Source organism: Cyprinus carpio, chromosome A7 (genome assembly GCF_018340385.1).
Source record: "Cyprinus carpio isolate SPL01 chromosome A7, ASM1834038v1, whole genome shotgun sequence".
NCBI classification, from domain to species: Eukaryota; Metazoa; Chordata; class Actinopteri; order Cypriniformes; family Cyprinidae; genus Cyprinus; species Cyprinus carpio.
The window spans coordinates 39208512-39230326 of NC_056578.1; the positions used below are offsets into that span (position 1 = coordinate 39208512).

The following is a 21815-nucleotide window of genomic DNA, read 5'->3' on the forward strand; positions in this document are numbered from 1 at the left end:
CGACTGTTTTTTGTTTTTTGCAATGTGATCAGAAGGTACAGCAAAAGTTATTTCCATATTCTAGTCATAGGGCTATTCAGGCCATAAGTTATTTTAATTTTTTTTTGTAAAAATGAATTAAAAAGTAAAGGAGATCGGTTGGAAGTTGTACTTTCAAACTTTTAAGTATTGCTAATACAACTCATTGTGTGCTCCCTAGACATTTACATTAAGAGAACATAGTGAAATATTGTGACCCCTTCAACTGATTTTCTAAGTTTTCAGTTTTTTCTTAAATCATAAATCCTGCAGGAAACTTGTATATGTTATTTACTACATATTCATCATTTAATTATGTTTGTACTGTCTTTTATGCCAGTGAGACTAGCTCACAGTTTGTAATCTAACATAATAAGCTAGATAATTTTCTTCTCTTTATATGTGCATCTATTATATAGGTACTAAAATATTTTAAGACATGCGCATCAGTTATGCACATATACATCTCATATAGAACGTCTGAGACATTAAAGACACGTGTTTCACAGTAAAAATTTTATTGCTACTTGGCTGAAAAGTTAATTAAAAATACAGCTTTCTGCTAAAAAAAATAAAATAAAATAAGCATAGCAGCATCTGAAATGAAACGATGAGCCAGAACCCACTCTAAAAAGTACAGTCCTAGCTGACAGACAGCAAAAGTGCTCGCATTTAGTCCTTTTACTAAATCAGTAAAATGACTCAAATGATCTCAAACTAAAAACAATTCAATAATTTAACACAATGAAAATATTCAGCAGTTTACTGCATGCTAAATTAGAAACTTAAAAATATAATATACATTATGCTTCAGATATTAAAACTATTTCTTATAAACAGAAAAGTGAATATTTTATACAAATAATCACATGATAATATATTCTTCATATATTATATATATTTATATTTATTTATATAGGGCATGCTTCTCACATTAAATACGTGAATAATTAGTATCTTTAAAGATTGTACCTTAATGGGTGACAGTTTACCATAGAACCCTTAAATCCTAGATTCTGCACTGGAGGACCTATAAATCTGCATGAAACAATGAAGTACAAAAATAAACCTCAGCTTCTTGGCATCGAGAGGAAATATTAAAGCATCTCTTAAAAACAAAATGTACATAAATGATGACAAGATCAAGCTTTGGTCACGTGTCAGCAACAGTAACTTCATCTCAATCCACGTCTGTCCAGAATGAACTGTGATTATGTGCAAAAATGTCAATGAATACGTTTTAACTCTGCCAGGGTAAAACCACAATCACACGCTTCATGCGCTAACAGCCACTCTCACACTGCGCAGATTTACAAATAGACTTAATGCTTTCCTTGTTCAAAAAACAAATAATTCCGTCAAATTAAGAAAAGGATGAAGCATGTTTCTGATAACCTCACTGTATATAACATGGGTGGTGGAGTCAGACCTTGGAAAAGCAGAAACATAATGAGTCTTTAAAGGCGATGTGTGTCATTTCTGTGCTATAGCACTACTAAATGGAAGTGCAAAAATTATCAGTTTTCAGTCAAGTTTCTTGAACACTTCCCTCATCTGTCATTGGTCAGACAAACAGTAAGCCCCACCCATAAGTTTGCACCATAAATGTATAAAGCACACAGGTGTACTGATAAATCTAGAATGTTTGCACTTTTTACAGGAATGTACCAATGTATAGCTTGCTTGATCTGGGAGAGGAGGAAGTGTTAACTAAAAAAAAAAAAAAAAAAAATTCACACTCATCACCTTTAACTTCTCAAGTTAATCTTTAACTTCTTTCCTTTTTTTTGCGTAAGTGTTCAAACGAGTTTCAAAGCCAGTTATAATAAAAAAAAGAGCATTCAATAATGTGCAGAAGATATGAAGGAAGCGTTGTCTAACTTTGATCTGTTTTTAACTAGTATTCAGTTTGAAACTAAACTTGATCAAGAACATTTTCCTAGTGCAATGCCCAAACTAAAACACTGCTAACACACTGGCAAACAAATCAGCCTAATAACATAAAAAAAACCTCCTTGTTCCATGAAGACCACCCTGAAAATGTCCTTTAATTATAAACTATCATTTAAAAAATCTACTATTTCGTCTGAGTGGGAATATTTGTGGAACTGTGCTTTGAGTTCTTTCTAGCATATAGTTAAAGGGATAGTTCACCCAAAAAATTAATTTCTGTTCGGAAATGAAATACACTTTACTTACTCTCATGTGATTCCAAACCTCTATGACTCACTTTCTTACATGGAACATTTTGAGAAATAAAAATTGTCCATACAATTGAAGTCAATGGTAACTAAAACGGTGACATAATGAGAATGGTGTTTTTTGGTTCAACTGTTCCTTTAAAGGGAAAGTTCACCCCAAAAATGAAAATTAGCCCATAAATTACTCACCCTCAAGTCATTCTAGGTGTATATGACTTTCTTCTTTCAGACGAATCCATTTGGAGTTATATTAAAAATTGTTTTTGATCTTTCAAGCTGTTTAATGCCACTCAGCGGTGTTGCATGCATCAGTCCAAAAGAAGTGAAATAAAAAGCGCCCATCCATAAAAAAAAAGGCTCTGGGGAGTGGACAAAGGCCTCCTGTAGCGACTCGATGCATTTTTGTAAGAAAATATATCCATATATAAAATATCCATATTCAAAACGTAATAAACACTTTAATGTAGCTAGCGCCAACAGTTGTACACAGAAGCAGCTCTGGTAAGTTTAATGAAAACCAATGTTTATAAACAGGTGCAAAGGAAGCAAAGTTTCCTTACTTTAGCAAAGGAAAACCAGTCTCCTCTTGACCATTGTTTTGTTTTGATCTCTCCCCTGCGTTTCCGTGTGCATCACTTCTGAGTGGCACATGCGCAAAGCTAACCTCATACGTCATCCACCCGGAACTGCTTCGTTTACAACAGTGAGCGCAAGCCAGATCCAAGTGCTTATTACGTTTTGAATATGGATATTTTTCTTACAAAAATGCACCGATTCGCAACAGGAGGCTTTTGTTCACCCCCTGGAGCCGTGTGAGACTTTTTTTTTTTTTTATATGGATGGGCGCTTTTTATTTCACTTCTTTTGGACTGATGCATGCAACACCCGCTGAGTGGCATTAAGCAGCTTGAAAGATCAAAGACATTTTTTTTGTATAACTCCGACTGGATTCGTCTGAAAGAAGAAAGTCATATACACCTAGGATGACTTGAGGGTGAGTAATTTATGGGCTAATTTTCATTTTTGGGTGAACTAACCCTTTAAGAACCACCTCTGCTGTACCATTAACAAATGAACGTAAACCTGATGGCTATTTGCATATAACATCAAGGAAAACCGTATTTGGCCAACATTTTCAGGAACTTGAGTTTCACCTCAACATGTTTTGGCCATGTTTAAGGGATCTAAAATACAACATTTGTCCACGTGGCAAAGCAACTTGTATAGTTGCCTGGAGAAACAATGTTTTGGCAATGTTTCACTGCACCTGACACCCACAGACATGCACAAATTTATGTATTTTTCCCAGTCCTGTTCTTCAGTTTTCAGATTAATATTGATCAATCTAATTAGACACATATAATTGTTGCATATATAATTTTTAAGTATGATGCATATAGGCATCATGTTGTAGGTCTATAGAAGGTCTAAGGTGCTCTTGAAGTGGAAATAAAGTGGCTGTATCAGTGACGTTGGTTCAAAACATTATTTTCCATTTCTGTTTCCTTTCAAGGTTAAAGCATTGTGAGGGATGAAAGGCTTCTATAGCTAATAACAGACTTGGACTAGATCTTGCAAACAAAGCAAGCTGTCAAGTGCTTGTACTCTGCCTCTTAGCACAGTATGAATCAGCATGTTGTGCCTCAATAACCACATCTCTCCATTCAACCAAACATAAGAAATTAACAATTTTTCTGGGGTTATAAAAAAAAACATAAAAGAGGCCACAAATCAAAGCCTAATGATGATTGCATTTCGACAACAGGTAAAATGCAATTCTTAAATAGGTCTATGTATATAGATTCTCTGAGCTATGTACAAAGTGCTTATACAGTGTAAAACCATTTTACTTTATAAGATTGTACAATAATACTTGATGTACTGAAGCATACAGCTCTAAATGGTTTAGGGAATCTAGGGATCAATTTCTAGAAAATTGTACTTCACATTTTTGAGTGCAAAAATGGGAATTGGAATATAAAAATTAAAGAAAAGCATGAGGAAAACCTGCTTTAAGGCCATGATGCTGCTGCTGTGTCCATGATACTGGCTTTAGCTCTCAGTAGCGCCCAAGGGACGACCGAAATACTCAAAATAACCTACCTTCCCTTCAAGCACCACTACAACGCATCTTTTGGCACAAGAGCTACAGTTTCAGGTCTGTAGGCAATTATAATTAACCCCACGAACATCTCTCTAATGCTTGAAGACAAGTTAATGGCAGTAAAAGTTAAAATTCAAAACCTTCTTGGATGTTAAATATGAGGATGCAGATTAGTTAAATGGCGGCTTTTTCTCATAGCGAACACAAATCTGTATGCAAGTTTGGCACAAAGAGCATTGCCATCTGACCATGGAGAACATTAATTAAAAAAACAAACACACACACACACACACACAAAACAACTCAAAATGTCCACTTATAAAGGATAAAATGAATCTTTTGAATCTTGAGATGAAATTTCTGAAACATAATATCTGAGCATACAAACACACTTAAGCTCAATCTCAAGTTGATGATTTACAAATTCAAGTACTTTTTCTATTTCTATATTTGAAGTGCATCAGTGTCAATGGGAACTTGCTTCCTATGTAAAGACTATGAATGAACTGTATCTAATGAATTATGAGAGTACACCTAATAAATTATAAACAATATAATACAACTGATGCCCTACAATTGGCAAAAGACAAAAAACAGTAAATTAACAATTCACAATGGGCTTTGCACTCAACTGTCACTAACTTTAAATCCTGTTTTTTATTTATTTATTTTTAAGTTTGGAATATTATATATATATATTTCAGGGAAGACCCTGAAAAAAACAATGTTGTTTCCAATAAACACCACTAGATGTCTCCTCAAACTGTGAGCACAGTGTTTTACTGCACAGAATTCCCTGATGCTGTGATTGTGGCAATGACAACTCAAATGACCCAATATAGTCTCTTTCCTCAGGTCCCCTGATTCAAATAAAAAACTAACTCTTGAACGTACCATGCATGGCTAAAATAGAGCACACATACCCACACGCACAAAACATGATATCATATGCCTGGTATCTCTCATATGAAAAAAACATAATTGTCAGCTGTTCATTTTTTCCTTGATTATGAGATGATGAGGAAAATATCCCAACCTCACTGAGATCAACAGTAAAACAGCACTACTACAAAGACCCAATGACATATTTTCGGCCCAAGGCTCTAGAGCATGGGCTCTGTCATGTAGTCATGGCACCCTCAAAACTTCAAGTACTCTAGACAACCCGAGACAGCTCAAGTTATGATTTCAGACAAGGTTGTGAGGTCTTTCTGCTCCCCAAAATGACCTTGGCCATAAAGTTGTGATGATGCTTCCACTGAGTATTGGATGTAGTTTTTGTCTCCATCTCACTCTGACCCCCATCACTTGACTGATTCCCTCTCTAAGGTTTGAATGTTACGTTGGTTTCATTGTACTCTTCTATTGTGCAGATGGTTCCAGAGACCCCCATGGCTTTGTCTGGGAGATCCCGTATGCATACAAGAGAGGGGATCAGGGAAGGTGGATGGTGGGATGTTTCCAGCAGGTCAAATGGGGGAAGAGATCCATCTGAAATATTCCTCACAGACTTCAAAAGTGCAGATTACCGACTAGTCGCCACTATGGGAAGGAAGAAGAACAACACTGCACATACAACAGAACAGTAAAGGCTCTCTGAACCTCAACCATCTTTAAGAGGCACTTTTCTCATCTTTTGGTCTCAGTTTAGCTGATAGTATCTTTCCACCAGAAGGCAAATGTGATCATTGAAGCCTACTTAAGCCTGTGACCTTTGATATAAAGGGCGAATGTCGAAATGAACTCACACATGGTAATATATGAGGTACTCCAGCTCCATGCTGTGGTTTTTTGGTCAGGAATAGCCCATGTTTTTCCACAATCTGAGACCTCAATCTTCAAGATTTCATCGGTCCTGACATTTTCACCCATTTCCATCCTTCCGTCCTTGACTTGGATGTGGCTACGCCACTGCAGATCAGCCCAAGAATGCACATGCAGGGACCCACACGTGATGACGCTAAATAAGAACTTGGATTATCTCGAAGGCAGGAAGAGCGTGCTAGCCTCTTTGATGTGGCACTATGATGCAGAGATGCTCCAATGGTGTGGTCCTCTTGCACCCACTATAGAGCAGTGTCGTAGACGTCCTGTTGCAGGACGGTGGTGGGGTGGAGACCAGGGACGGTGGACTGAGTGTGCTCCCAGTTGGGGTCTTTTGCTGAGGGCAGCGTTAAAGGAGTCGGTGGCGGCCCGGGAACCACAGGGCTCTGGCCTCTCAGCTGCTCCCGCACATCCTGCTCCAGACTAGGCGGTATAATTAACTGGTCTTCCGGGTCTTGCTGGGCTGGTGCGGCAAAATATCCAGATTTCTTTTTTGGGGCCTCGAGTGCTACTTCAATGATATTGTGGCTATCCTCAGGAGCCACTACGGAGCCATTAGATAGCTTCTTCCCGAAGAGGCTGGAGGTTGAAGGAGACTTCTTCAGATCTGAGATCTCTCGGCCACATACAGCCAGCAGGCAGCCGTTGGTGGCAGAAACCACCACGCTGTTTTGCCGCCTCATTTTGCTGTTGGTATAATCCGAGCCCCTTGAATCATGCCGGCCGTCCAGGTCCTTGGGACTTTCCGGTGGTCCGGAGCGGAGCTGAAAAGCACAGCAGTGGATGTCCACTTCCACCTCTAGCTTGCTCCCATTTGAGATGACGCCTTCTAATGGAGCCTCGTCATCGCTGTCGAGTCCGTTGTCCGATTGGTTGCTTGAGAAGGTGGCGCTGGAAGGTTGCCGCTGGAATAGAGCCGGGTGCGCCCCTGGCCCCAGGCTCGCGAGTGGCCCCGTGTTACACAAGGTAGCAGTGGGATGCAAACTACAGCGACGCTCCGGACGAGCGGTTGGTCCTGAAGAGGGGTGCTCGTCCGAAGCTGTGGACCCAGCCTCGCTGCCTACTTCCGAAGCTGACATCTCGCTGTTAAACTCCGAGGCAATGCCACTGCTAGAAGACGGTGTGGCTAGGTCACCAGGGGACACAGATATCGGTAACAGTGTCGGGGCAGGTGGTCCTCGGGCTTCTGTGTTCGAGAGAGGAGGCTCGCACGTACAGCTGTCTTCTCCGATATGCAAAGCTACCACTACTGCTCCGACATTATCCCGGCACCCATAGCTCTGTGCCAGTGTGCAGAGCTTTTTGGCAGCAGCGCGGGGGTCTCTGACAGCTAGCACAGTGCTCACTGCCTCCCGGTAGGAAACCTTCTGGAAGAGTGCTTTGTTTCCTAGGATCAGGAACTCATCCTGAGAACACAGAGGCTCTGTGTGCACCCAGGGTTTGGGAAGCACCCAAGGAAACAGGTAGGAACAGCCAAGTAACCGTGAGCAGCATGTCACCCCACTCACCTTGTTATCCTACAACACAAGAGTCAAATGATTAGAGACACAAATAATCCGCTACTTCTCATTCATGGCCATATTTACAATAAACAGCATGATGCATCAGCCAGTTAGCTTACAGGCATTAGTCAGGGTAGAGCCATATTTAATTTTCGACAGGAATGAACACAAGGCTAAGAGGTGAGGCATAGTAGTAAAGTGCATTTAGTGGATTGCAATGATTATTCATACTGATTCTTCAGCTGACAAAACAATTTTTTTCCCAAAAAAAAATTCAGGAGAGAAAACTCCATAAAACAGTTTTGAAAGTTGTCAGAATGACATGATATAGGAACTTTATACAGCGTGTGCCATTATTACGATTAAGTCTATCCCGCTTAGCCTGGTTTCAGCTGCGTCCAATTCCATAGGGCCTCTAACCTTACTAAGGTCTATGAGATGAATGAGTCAATAACCTCAGTGATAATAGCTTTTGCCAGTTTGACACGCTCCATCTCCTCAGCGCTCTGTTCTAGGCTGAAAACTTTTGAGAGGGCAAGAGGTTGCCCATCACGACACAGTACAGCCTGGCAGGTGCCTACGTTGGCCACAGTGAGGCTAAAGTAGCGGCCAGGCTCGGAGGACTCGTGATGAATATAACAGAGCAGAGCAGAGGCACCAAGCTTCTGGCCTGCCATGCCAAGTTTCCTGCAAAAATGCACAACAGCAATATGAGAAATGCATTTATTATTAATACAGGTAAGAATCTAAATCAAAATCTCTGTCTGAACTATGTTGGGTTCAAGTCATATTGTTACAAGGTAAACGGCAAGTCATAATTACTAGTGGGTTTTCTTTGATTCCAGAGAGGCATCAGTGACAAAATATGGCGGATGCAATAATGTTTTTGTTTTGCACTCAAACTAGCTAAGTTGCACATACGAACTATGATAGTACTGTACAACTATGATAGAATTTGTATGAACTACGATAGTTCATGAATTGAAAAAAAAAACAAAGGCAAAACACACTTAATGTGCATTCTTCGTGCACGTGTGTGTGTGAGTGTGCAAAACACACCTATGAGAGGTAAGGAAAGTGTTGCACATGTATACACTGTCCACACTGGAGTGCTGTATCTCCTCTGCCAATACATCTCCCATGGTGCACTGCAGTAACCTGGAAACTTCCTCATTACGGTCGCCATCAAAAATCCCATAAGCAGCCTCCAGACTGTCCCCGAAGCGATCCACAGCCAGCACAGACACACACAACCTGAACCCAGGTAAAACAGCAGATTTCAATGGAACAAATGCTCTTCATGAAACCAACACCCAACCGAATTGTTACAATGTGTACAATATCACATTACAAATACATTTCATTGAATGGTAAGGGATACACCTATATAGGTATATACACAAACTCTCTCTCTGACAAACACACAAAAGTGGCCCCCCTCGGTGGATGAAGGGTACAGAGAGAGGATGCGATATTTGAGATGGACTGCTTTGAAACTGTGGAGGTAATGCCCTTCGCAGAGGGAGCCAAGCACACTGAGGTCACATTAAACATGTAGAAACAAGACGTTTAAGCCTATGGGATGCATTCTGCATTTAAACCAGCCCTCCAGCTGCGTCTTACCCTTGGTATCTGCCAAATCTACAATGAAATCCAATGCTACAATTATTCTGAGAATGACAACTGTTTTTATGCCATCCAAGTATTTATGGGTTAGATAATTAGTTGTCTCAGGTCCAGATTGGCAAAATATCTGGGGCAGAATACACAAAAATCTTTTTAAGTAGTTTTTTTTTTTTTTTTTTTTTTTTAAGAAAAATTTTACACACTTCTTGGAATTTTTCTTAATTGCAATCCTTGAAAAATACTCTGGAGGTTTTTAAGTTTTCTTAAGAACCTCTTATTCCTAAGAAGACAATATCGTTAGTGTTATATGCTTAGCAGCTATTGCAGAATACTTTCTGATCAACTAAATTAAAAACTGTCTTTTCAGCTGACTGCGGATTACGTAATATTATAATAAGCACACAGAAGTCCTGTCATGCGTAATCTTACCGATAATTGCTTATATTATCAATCATTGGTGTCTCATTTCAGAAAAGTAACGTTTACATATCAGTAAGAAATCATAGTAATTAGGCCATTATCAAATAGTCAATTTTATAATGGTTACTTTTCTGAAATGAGACCACCTATACGTTGTATATCGCTAACAAATGTGACCTAGCAAGTGTTATGTCGCAATGACTTTTGGGATTTAGGACAAGTTGGAGGTTATCCTAACCATAAGAAGTTATATATCATGACTTTTAAGAAGATTCTTTTCAAGAATTATAATTCTCAAGGTTTGTCTTAAGAACAAACTGAAGTAAAAAGGGATGGGATGGGTTAATCAGAAATTGATTTTACTGCATTGAAAAATATTTGTTGTGCCTTCAGACTCAACCATCCAATTAGATTGGAACTAGTCATTTCTGTTAGCATTTGACTTTTTTATTTTTCTTTAAACTCAAAATATAATTGAAAATTGGAGGTTCGGGATGGTATTCTGGTAAACAGCTATTTTTTTTTTTAGATTGAGGCTTCCTTTAACCAAACCAACCAACACTGACAAACACACTCATCGTTTCCAAATCTGTGACTCTCGTGTCTCCAGATTTTGCTCACTTGTTCCTTTGCCCACACATCTCGGCGTAACCATGATCCCACAGCGTGGACGTGCCCTGTGCGTCTCCTGCTGTCATGGCTGGCTTCTGGTCCAGCTTCAAAGTACTGATGTGACTGGAAGAGAGGAGAACCCACAGAGACAAAGACAAAAAACACAAAAAGCAATTAACCACCCGGGTCTATGAGTATCAGAACAAATTAATATTTATCAGCTGCATAATGTGCAATGTGTCCCACACAGAGGACTGCTGTTTAAAGCATCTCACCTGAAGAGGTTGAGCGTTTTATGCTCTAACATGAGGTTGCTGTTGCCGGTCAAATCCAGCTCTTGTAGGGTTGAAGGCAGAGAGTCCGGCAACAGGATTTCTGTCTGCTCATTACAGCTCACATCTACTAGCTACACAAAGAGCAGACAACATCTTCATGTGAAACACTGAATGGAAAATAAAGTGTAACATACAATAGCATTTTATTTGGGTCTGGGAACAAAAACGATAAAAATAATGTTAAAAAAAAAAACAGTAAGTAAAGTAAAAAATAAAAATAAAAAAAGATAAAAAATTATGTTAAAGAATGTAAAATACAATGTGAATTTTTTTTATTATTGTGTATATATTATAATATTAATATTTATAATATAATTGTGAAAACTTCATTTTTTAATTTATTTAAAAAAAGCTTATTTAGTTAAGTCTGACGAAAATTATTGTTTTGTCAGACTTAACTAAAGCTTTTTTAAATAAAAGGAAAAATGAAGTTTTCACAATTATATTATAAATATTAATATTATAATATATACACAATAATAAATCAAAGTAAAAAAAAGGAAAGTGTTTAAACAAATACAAATGCTAGATCTAAATCTAATTTAAATATGCAGTTTAGAGAAATGCGGGTTTGGAATGAGTCACTAATTTGCATGTTCTCACAATTTCTATTTAGATTTAAATTTAAATACAACCAGTGGAAAGTTTGGAATAATTGAGATTTAATGTTTTTTTAAAGAAGTCTCTCATGCTCATCACAGCTGCACTTATTTGATTAAAAATACAGTAAAAATATTGTGATAATATTATTACAATTTAAATTAACTGTTTTCTATTTTAATATTTTAAATTGAAATTTATTCCTGTGATGGCAAGCAGCCATTGCTCATTAAAGTCTTTCAGAAAGCATTCTAATATGTTATTTAGAATGAGAATTTAAACCTTCATTAAAATATAAACCATGTCACTGAACGTTGATGATAGCTGTTAAACCTTTTCTATTGTAACTTTAATTACTGCAATTGCTATGCATAGATTAAAATATTACATTTTTAGATATTCACTGGTTACTGCCACCTGATGACTCTGTGGTTGACCTTTAAGATCCTTACAATATTTAGGGGCTTACATATGCTCTGTCCTCATAAGTCACAGACCTTGATCTCGGGGAGGCTGAGGACCTCTGGGAACACGCTGATATGGTTGGAGTGGGCGATGAGCGTGTGCAGTCTCTTGCAGCTGGACACGGTGGAGGGGATCGTTTTCAGCTTGTTCCCACTCAGATTCAGCTCCTCCAGGACCTCCAGTTTACTGAGCTTGCTGAAAACATAACACAGAAGGGAACAATAGCAGAATTCATGGTCATTTACACTGATATCATCACACAGGGCCATCTGAGGGTCCACATTTTTAGTATCTAATTTGATTAATAGGCTCCTCCCATCCTCCCATCAAGGTCCCGTACCTAGCAGGGAAGGACTGCAGTTGGTTATAAGCCATATGCAAGACCCGCAGGTTCTGGTGCCCCACCAGCAGAGCAGCGCAGTTCTCATTCAGCTTGTTTCCTGTGAGATAGAGCTCCTGCAGGGTGCTGAGGCTCTCCTCTGATTGGCTGCTCGGCGGGATCGTCTCCAGCGCATTGGCAGACACGTTCAAGTACTTTAAACTAGCAGACGAGAAGAACAGGGGAAGACAGGTTGATAAGTTTACAAACAGTACAAGTAATGTTTCTTTAAATGAGAAAATAGAGCAAAAATCCTTGCGGATACAACCAAAGCCTCAGAGCTGCAGCACATCTTTCAGCATTAGAGATGCTTAATGGATGACAAGGAAACTAAGCCACAGGAAATGGAAGAGCTGCGGGCTGTTCTGGCTCATATTACTGTGCCTCACTGAGCCGTATCCTCCTGTACACATCCATGAGAGGCTCTGGAGAAGCCCGTCACTTCCTCTGTGTCCTTGTACTGTGCTACTGCAGATCCAGTGCTGTGGAGTAACTAACTAAACTACATTTCCCAGTAGCCTGACAGTTGTTCAGCTGTGATATTATATATATATATATATATTTGTACTACAGTTCCTGTGCTGTTGAGTGTTTTTCAGATTTGCTATTATATTTATATTTGTTCAGCTGTGATATTATAAATATATATATATGGTAATGTTATTAGTTTATTTGGAAATAATTCACAATAAGGTTTAATTATTTATTATTAAAATCAAAAGTTGCATCTGTTTATATTATTTAGTGGACCTGAGCTGACATGTATTAACAATAAACAACTGTATTTTGTATTATCATTAACAAAGTTTAATAAAACTGTAACGAAAGTACTGTTCTTTGTTAGTTAATGCATTAACCAATATTAATTAGTAGAACCTTATTGTAAAGTTTTTCTGTTTACTTTTTATAAGTTTTATTTATTTTTATCTTATTAGACGTTAACTAAATAAAAATGAGAACTGTTGCTTTGGCAACTATCTGAAATAAAATAAGCATTCTTTATTTATACTTTAGTTTAGTTTATGTTTATTTTATTTCAAGTAACATATTTTTTTCTGGTTTTAGATTACTATAATATGCCTGTTTTCCTGTTGTCATTTTTTGTGTGTGTGTGGGTATTTAGTGTAAATTTAAGTGTAAATCTTTCACTTTCGTCAAGATTCATCTATTTTGTTTTTTGAGTCTACCCTGATTAAATGATAAATGACATAATCCGATATCTAATTAAAAAGATTTTGCTCAGTTTAATAACTTAAATGTGGTTGGAAACTTTTTACAGTTCCTAAAGTAGCTCTGAGTATGCATCTGCTGTATCTTAGCGATTATTATTTCCAAACAGCAGTTTGCTAAGTTCCTGTAAAAGACCAGGATGTCTGATGAAGAGCTCAAGCAGCAGGACTAAAGGTCCAGAACAGAGAGAGATCCGGCAGAAAAAAAAACAGAGTAAAAACACGAGGAAAATGGAGAGAGAAAGAGAAAACAGAAAGCACAGCCCGGAGAGTAAGATGAACAGAGAGAGGGCAGAAGGAGGGAGTGACCTACTTTAAGGCTTTGTAGAAGAAGCTCTCTGGAAGTTCCCGCAACTTGTTGTGCTGCAGGTCGAGTGTTTCCAGTGGGATGTGGTCGAGCAGGTCAGCCAGGCTCTCCAGCCTGTTGTTTCCAGCCAGCAGTTTACGCAGACTCAGACTGCTGAGAAGTCTGAAAGAAGGCGGGATAGAGAAAGAAACAGACTTCAAAAGAAAAAAACACTGTTTTTGGTTTCATGCTTAAAACATAGTCTTAAAGTTTTAAGTGAGGGAAGAAACTCAAAAGCAAAGAAACCATCAATACCTAGATACCTTTACAGGGATCATTTATCAAATAATGAAAATCCTACTCATCCTCATGTCTATCAAAACCCATTTACTATTATTAAAGTTTTTTTTTTTTTTTTTATCTTGGTATGATAAAAATCGCAATTGAGATTTTAAGTGCAATTTTTAAAACTAACTAAAAATAAATAAAAAAAAGCAAGCTCCAGGTTTGTTGTGCTTGTTTGTAGTGATGCAAAATTGTTGCAAAAATGTTGTGATTATATGTATATCAATATGACTATAAAATAAATAAATAATAGTACTGTAAATAATACTGTAAATAATAATACATTTTAAATATAATAATATATATGTAAAAATATTGATGTGTCTGTTGCTCGCACTTCCCTGTTTTGTTTGTTTTAATGGATGTTGTTTTGTTGAATTAAAGACAATAAAAAAAGTTGATCACAAAAAAAAAAAATAACTGCAAATAATAATTATTATTATTACTAAATTAAAATATCAAACAAAATAATTTAAGCAACAGGATTTTTAGTAAATAATCATTATTATTTTAATTTTTCCACTGCAAAATAAAAAGAGCATTAAAGAAAAATAACATTTTATTTTTATGTATTTTTGTTAAATTTGTATATTTATATTTTTGGTTTTTATTGATGCTTTTTTTTTTTTTATGTAAAGTTTTCATTTTCATTATTATTTTAATGTTTGACTGTCAAATAAAACGAGTATTTATGAAAAATAATTTAATTATATAATTACATCACATATATTATATGAAACAAGCAATGCATATATTTATTTAATTAAATCACAACTAAGCCATATCACAATTTCAGTTTTATTTTGATTAATCATGGAGCCCTTATATACACACAACCCTATTTCTAGTCTCCTGAAGCCAAACTATAGTTTTGTGTGAGGAAAAAACACAAATTCAAGTGGCATTTCACTAAAATATTATTTCAAATGTTATTTACACCTTTTTATTTATATAATAAAATATTATTTATACTTAAAATATGATTTAATATAATCTAAAATATTATTTACACCGGGCTTTTAAAAAAATGGCATTAGTCATAGGTTCTTGTATTTGTTGTAACAAAAAACAAGCACACAAACATGACTATGCTGTGAAGAATGGCATGTGAGAGCTGCAAGAGCTGCATGAAGACTCTTAAAAAAAAAATTATGTTCTCATGGAAAATATAACAGCATTCTGGGTTTGGAACGACATGAGGTTTGACTAAATAAAGGCAGACAGAATTCTCATTTTTGGGGAACCATTCCTTCAAAACAGCCACACAGCATTTTCATGCGAGGCAAAGAGTGCAGCTCCCACAGTCTCAAATGGGACACAAACTTCAAGCCGCATATTATCTCATTTGTGCACGGCTTTTAGCTCTTTCAGATGTAAATGACTGAATGTTAATGTGGAATTAGCTGGAAATGGTGCTTTCATCTGCTTGGCGTTTACATCACTTTGCTTTGAGACAGCAGAGTGGTGCTGACGAACGCCGGCCTGTTTCTATTCAGATTCATCGTCTGGCCAGACAGTCGCTTTAACCAATCTTTCATATCAAATGGGCAACTTTTGTTGAATAAATAAATACATGATGCTGACATTAAGATTCTGGAATGGGGAATCAGGAGGACAGTTACTTTTTAGAAACTGAGGAAGATGCAAAAGCAGTCTAAACACACACACACACACACACACACGTGCACGCACCTGGCCGGGAGCTCAGACAGCAGATTATGGGAGACGTCCAGCACCTCAATCTTCCTGCTGTCACAGACCCAGTCCGGCAGGTACTCCAGGAGATTCCTGCAGGAGGGATTGGAATTAACTCCAGGCTAATTGCATCAGAGCATTAGCATTGTACAGGAGTGCGCAGGATAAAGGACATGACTGGAGCGAGCTGAGCCTCTTGTAAATGCGCTGATCAACATTTGGTCACATTTGCATTACAATGTGCATGTTATAGTGCAAGTACAGTGACGTGACATACAGCCAAGTATGGTGACCCACACTCGGAATTCGTGCTCTGCATTTAACTCATCCAAAGTGCACACACACAGCAGTGAACACACACACACCGTGTACACACACCCGGAGCAGCAGGCAGCCATTTATGCTGCGGCGCCCGGGGTACACTACTAAGTAGTAAGGCTGTCGAAAATTTGAATATACGTCAAAAAAAAAAAAAAAAAAAAAAAAACCTTGCATTAGAATTTTAGGTGTGCGTTAAAGAGGCAGCCTTATCAGTGGTGCACAAGATGCAATGAGGATGTAAGTGTCATTGCATTATAATGTTTTTGTAAGCCTATCCAGCAGAAGCCCTAGATGCAGCACTGCTGCGTTGTTCATAAAAAGAAATATTGTGGAAAAAGAGAACATCAATGCGGAGAAGATCTTGTTTATATTAAAACTGAAACCAAGCCGTTTACACAGAACATATTTTCTAGAGGGACATCTTTCACCGTTGCACTCGCGTCTCACACAAAAGAGCCGCATGTTTAGAAAGCCGTGTAAAATTAATGTTAGAAAATTAAAGTTAAACTTTGAAAAAAACATATATCGAGACTTTATGGCGGGTTTTTCCCCCATCCCACTGCGAATCATGTTTTTAAATGAAAAATGTACTCTGTGTGATTGGCTTTCCACCCTTTGTATAAAACTATGCATACATGATGCATACACTGTAAAAAAAAAATCCGTAAAATTTACTGTAAAAAATGGCAGCTGTGGTTGCCGGAATTTTACCATAAAAAATATGTTAGCAACATTTTAGGTTTTACAGTTTTAACTTAAATTTACAGTTAAATACCGTAAATTTCATTAATGATATAATGTTAATATACCAACCTATTGAAGTACTGAAATCTGTTTTGTACATTTGTAATACATTGATAACCACCAAATGCAGGTGGTGATGAGAAAGTCACACGATGAACCAAAGCCCATCACAAGCAGCTTTTAAATAATAAGATATATAGAAGGTGCACAGTCTCATTCACACAAACACTAAACACCATCATGGTGACACACGTGAAACTGAAATAATGCAATAAACATTCATTTAACAACATTAGGTGTAACACATCCCTAATATACAAAACTGTAAAGAAAAAAAACTAAGAAGAAACATAGTTATTTCAACATACAAACATCAAATTTGAAATGTAACGCATGGAATTCTGAGAATGCCAATTTACGGTTATTCCCTGTATATAGTAGGGGAATTTACCGGTGACCATTTAAAAGGTTTTTACTGTAGCATTTTTACAGTCTTTTACCGTTAAAGGTGCAGCATGTAAATTTTTGCGGCATCTAGTGGTGAAGTTGCGAATTGCAACCAACGGCTCAGTTCCCCCGCTCACTCCTCCCTTTAGAGAAGCTACGGTGGCCGACACAGGTATAGATGCTTTGTGCAGCATTTTCGCTTTTAGTTTGGACAGAAAAAAATATTTGCTGCTTGAAATGTTTGTTTCACCAATGATCCGCACCGAGTGAATGTCAGTTACCTTGATAGGTCCATATGTGTGAGCTGGCTGGGAACAGGGTAGGTGTTCACCGTGGTCAGACCTATGAAACATCATATAGTGATTACACATGGTGAATCTTCTGGTTCATAAACGATGCTGTGGAGGTCTGTACTCACGGTTGTCTCTGGCATGGAGTGTGCGCAGGGTGAAGCCGCTGAGCGTCAGGGCTCCCAGCTGGTTCCTCTGACACTGCAGGGTCTCCAGACTGCAGGCCGAGCTCAGGTCCAGAGACGTCAGCTGGTTGTCTCTCAGGTCCAGCTGGGTGAGATGTTTCACAGGCTCCAGAATTTCGCTTTTAACACAGCGGAGGCCATTTAACCTACAAACACAGGCCTAATGTCAGCTGCAGATATACTGAAGATCAACCCAAGTCAAGAGTCCAACCAGCAAAAATAATGCTGGTGGACAAAGAAATTAATGAAAATGATACACACAGAAAATGATACAGATGGAAGAGTGGAGCTCCGAGACACCAAGTTACTGTTGCTGTTAAAGTTGCTGTTTTTTTTTAAATATTGAAATATATTAAATAATTCAATATTAGTGTGATAAGTGAATCAGTTTGCTTAAACAAGTTCAACACACGATACACTGATTCATTTGAGTCATGAAAGTAAAAGCAGAAGTCAAGAGTTTTCATGAAAATAAAAAAAGATTTTACATGCCAGAAACCCAGAATAAGGGTAATTATGACATGACAGGGAAACAAGTGCGTACAGGCATATGCTAAATATAATTTATATAATTAAAAATGCATTTGTTAGTTAAAGCTGCATTCACAAACAATAAAGATTGTGAAAATGTGCTTAATGTTGCACTCACAGCAAACAGGGAATGAGAGCATATTAGCAAATCTTACAAATAGCAAATATAAAGATATATAAAAATGTTAAGCAAACAATAATTAAACAGTGCAACGGTTTTTAACATTACAAATAATAATAATAATAATATGTTTCTTGAGCAGCAAATCAGCATATTAGAATGATTTCTGAAGGATCATGTGACACTGAAGACTGGAGAAATGATGCTGAAAATTCAGCTCTGAATCACAGGAATAAATGACATTTTAAAATATATTAATATAGAAAACAGTTATTTTAAATTGCAAAAATATTTCACAATAGTACTGTTTTTACTGTATTTTAATCAAATAAATGCAGCGTTAATGAACATTATATTATATTTTAGAAACACCAAATGCACTGAATATACTTCCAGATATTACACATGTGACCTTTTTATATTTTAGAAATGCAATGTGTATACTTCCAGATATTACACATGTGACCTTGGACCACAACATTGATGTATGGTTTGTCTGGATATGACAATATTTAGCAGAGAGATACAACTACAGTAGGTGGCCAACCAGAACGTGCCTTCTACCGCAGCGGGCGCTGCTGCTGCCGCCGCGTCTGCAAAAAATGCATTTGCAGCATTTGACCGCTGAGTGGCGCTTTAAACCACAATTTTTTTTTCAAAGTGAACGCTTCAAAGTGCATTTTCACAAATCTGTCAGCTTTGCCTCGCCGATGTTACATTTGACGGCTGCAGTCGGTGGAACAGTCCGTAACACCTCTGTATTTGCCCAAATCCAAATTAGCCTATAAAACACATTCATAGACAGATACTTTTCTGATGTCTGGACTCTACTTAGGATTTAGAAAAACATCCACACTTTTTAAAGAGATGGTTCTTGGTGCAAATGAATACATTCTGTGAGATTTATATTTCAGGTTTTGACTGTGAATGTCACATCCTTATGCTTTTATTTTTATTTTTTTTTACATTTTTTATGTATTAGGCTGCAGCCTACGACTGTCACACATTTTAAAAAGGAACCTTTGGTTGGCCACCTACTGTATTTGAAAATCTGGAATCTGAGGGACCAAAACAATCTTAATATTGAGAAAATCACCTTTCAAGTTGTCCAAATGAAGTTCTTAGCAATGCATATTACTAATCAAAAATTAAGTTTTTATATATTTACGGTAGGAAATTTACAAAATATCTTCATGGAAAATGATCTTAATATCCTAATGATTTTTGGCATAAAAGAAAAATCTATCATTGTGACCCATACAATGTATTGTTGGCTATTGCTACAAATATACCAGTGCTACTTTTTGTGGTCGTTGTTGTGTTACATTTTGTGGTTCAGGGTCACATATATAAAAGTATATTTATTTGATGTTTAGGTGATATTTTGTGGAGGTCAGGCTTGAAAGAACCAGCGATGACCTTTACAACGGTTCATCTGTATTCCCCTGCATCTCCACTAACGGAGCAGCTTCCTGTTATGAGAGACACCACAGTAGGCTAATGACGATCAGGGCCAAACGATAAGGGCATTAAACTTTCTTGTTTAACTGAAGCCCCCCCCATGAACTCAAATTCCCGCTCACATCTGTTGTTTGCCCGTGAAATGGGTGAGTGTGTGAGGAATCTGAGCGTGTCAGGAGCGGTGGGATAATCCAGCAGAAAAGCTCAAAGCTTGTTCAGATGACAGACGCCTCGGTCTCTCTGAGGCCCGGTGCGAGTTCCCACGACAGCTCCGCTCTGCGTTATGAGCCTGGCTGCATTTCTAATCCACAGCAGGTGCAGTCAGGACCCAGGAAATCCACAAACCTCAGTCTGTTTTGACTCATTCCCTCTCTCAGGTGAGTCACAGACTGTGAGCTGCCATCAAAACCACAGACTTTATGAGGAGAGCAATCATGACTGTTAGTGACAGGGCAGCCTTAACATCAGACGGTCAGTCCACAGAACGCCCACGGCACGTTCACTAACCGTCTGATGCATATTGCACTCAAAAATACCAAACGCTGACTGAAATCACCATTTCCATCCTGATCATATGTTTTTATGAAGCTGGAAGTAAGTCCATATAGATTGAGATTCATGTTTTGATGATAAGTTATGTTTATAAGGGTTTATACAATAAGTATATTGTGGCCAGCCTAAGGCACACCTGTGCAATAATCATGCTGTCTAATCAGCATCTTGATATGCCACACCTGTGAGGTGAATGGATTATCTCGGCAAAGGAGAACTGCTTAATAAAAAAATCATTATAATATTGCTGATTTGCTGCTCAAGAAACATTTCTGATTATTATCAATGTTGAAAAAAGTCGTGCTGCTTAATATTTTGTGGAAAGTGTGATATATCCTTGCTGAATAAAAGTATTAATTTCTTCAAATAAAATACTACTACTACTACTACTAATAATAATAATAAAAACTATCAGGAAAACTACAAAAAGTCTCTCATCCAAACTGTACATTACTACTAATAATAATAATAAAAACTTCTGTGAAGTATCATAATTTCTGGTCTTATATACTGCTGTGTGAGGAAGAAACAGTTTGTCAGGCTTCTTCTGCTAAACATTTGCTTGACTTGTTAATGCATATGATGTAAATCCATTATTCATAAGCATTTCTCGTGTCTCATGATAGTGTGAAATACTACTACTAATACTTTTTATGATATTATTTGTAAATATTAGGTGGAGTTAAAAATTTTTTTCTTTTATGTTTTAAAATTGTGTGTTGATATACTTTTTTTTTTTTAATTTATTTTTTAGATAGATTTGATATTTTTGTATGGTTTTTTTTATTTTAATACAGATGGTCTTTATATTGTTCAAAAACACCATATTTCAGTGCTATAGTCATGCTGTGATTTACTGGTAGCTGATCTTATTACATTACTATTGCATATTGATCCTGCATTATGCATAAAGTCTGAGCTGAGAGTAATAACATACATACAGGTGGGAGACAGAACAGAGAGAAGAGGAACAGAAGGAGATGGAGGCAGGTAAAGCCGACAGCATGACACAGAGATGGACAGATATGGAGGGAGGGAAAGAGGAAGTTGTTTCTGAAGTTTCTTTGTAAATGATTACTGTTAATGTGTGTTATTAGTGTGAGTCTTTAGTGGTAGGGTGTATAGAACCCTGTTCCCCGCCATCGCCAGCTTGTCCAGGGCACAGAGGCGCTCCACCACGCCGGGGACGTGAGGGAAGTCATTGAAGGAGAGTCCCAGGCTGCAGAGCTGCGAGAGGCTGCCCAGCTCCTCCGGAAGAGAATCCAGGCGATTTCCATCCAAACACAGTGTCTGTAAGCTGAACATAACAGTCTATGAATGCACAGCCTAACAGACTCACTTTAAAATATGCAAAATAATAAAGTGGTCATTAAGATATTAAAGATGCTACTTCTGATATTTTTGTCAATATTGTTTATATAGGCATAGATATTTTTATTCAAATGAACAGATTTGAAATTCTTTTATAACATAAAAATCACAATACAGTAGCATTTTTTTGTTTTAGCCTTGTCCCACAAAC

At 37.4% G+C, this 21815-nt stretch overlaps 1 protein-coding gene across 1 annotated transcript in view; it reads right to left on the bottom strand.

The window, feature by feature from the left end:
* Positions 1–3484: 3484 nt before the first annotated feature.
* Positions 3485–21815, bottom strand: part of LOC109073724 (PH domain leucine-rich repeat-containing protein phosphatase 2-like) — a 59150-nt gene continuing 40819 nt past the window's right edge. Inside the window, 12 exon segments of the mRNA XM_042761120.1 lie at positions 3485–7664; positions 8105–8336; positions 8709–8903; positions 10317–10430; positions 10583–10713; positions 11740–11902; positions 12048–12248; positions 13629–13784; positions 15639–15734; positions 17435–17495; positions 17572–17774; positions 21372–21590. Of these exon segments, the coding sequence (XP_042617054.1) occupies positions 6390–7664; positions 8105–8336; positions 8709–8903; positions 10317–10430; positions 10583–10713; positions 11740–11902; positions 12048–12248; positions 13629–13784; positions 15639–15734; positions 17435–17495; positions 17572–17774; positions 21372–21590 (3046 nt within the window). The 3' untranslated portion in view covers positions 3485–6389.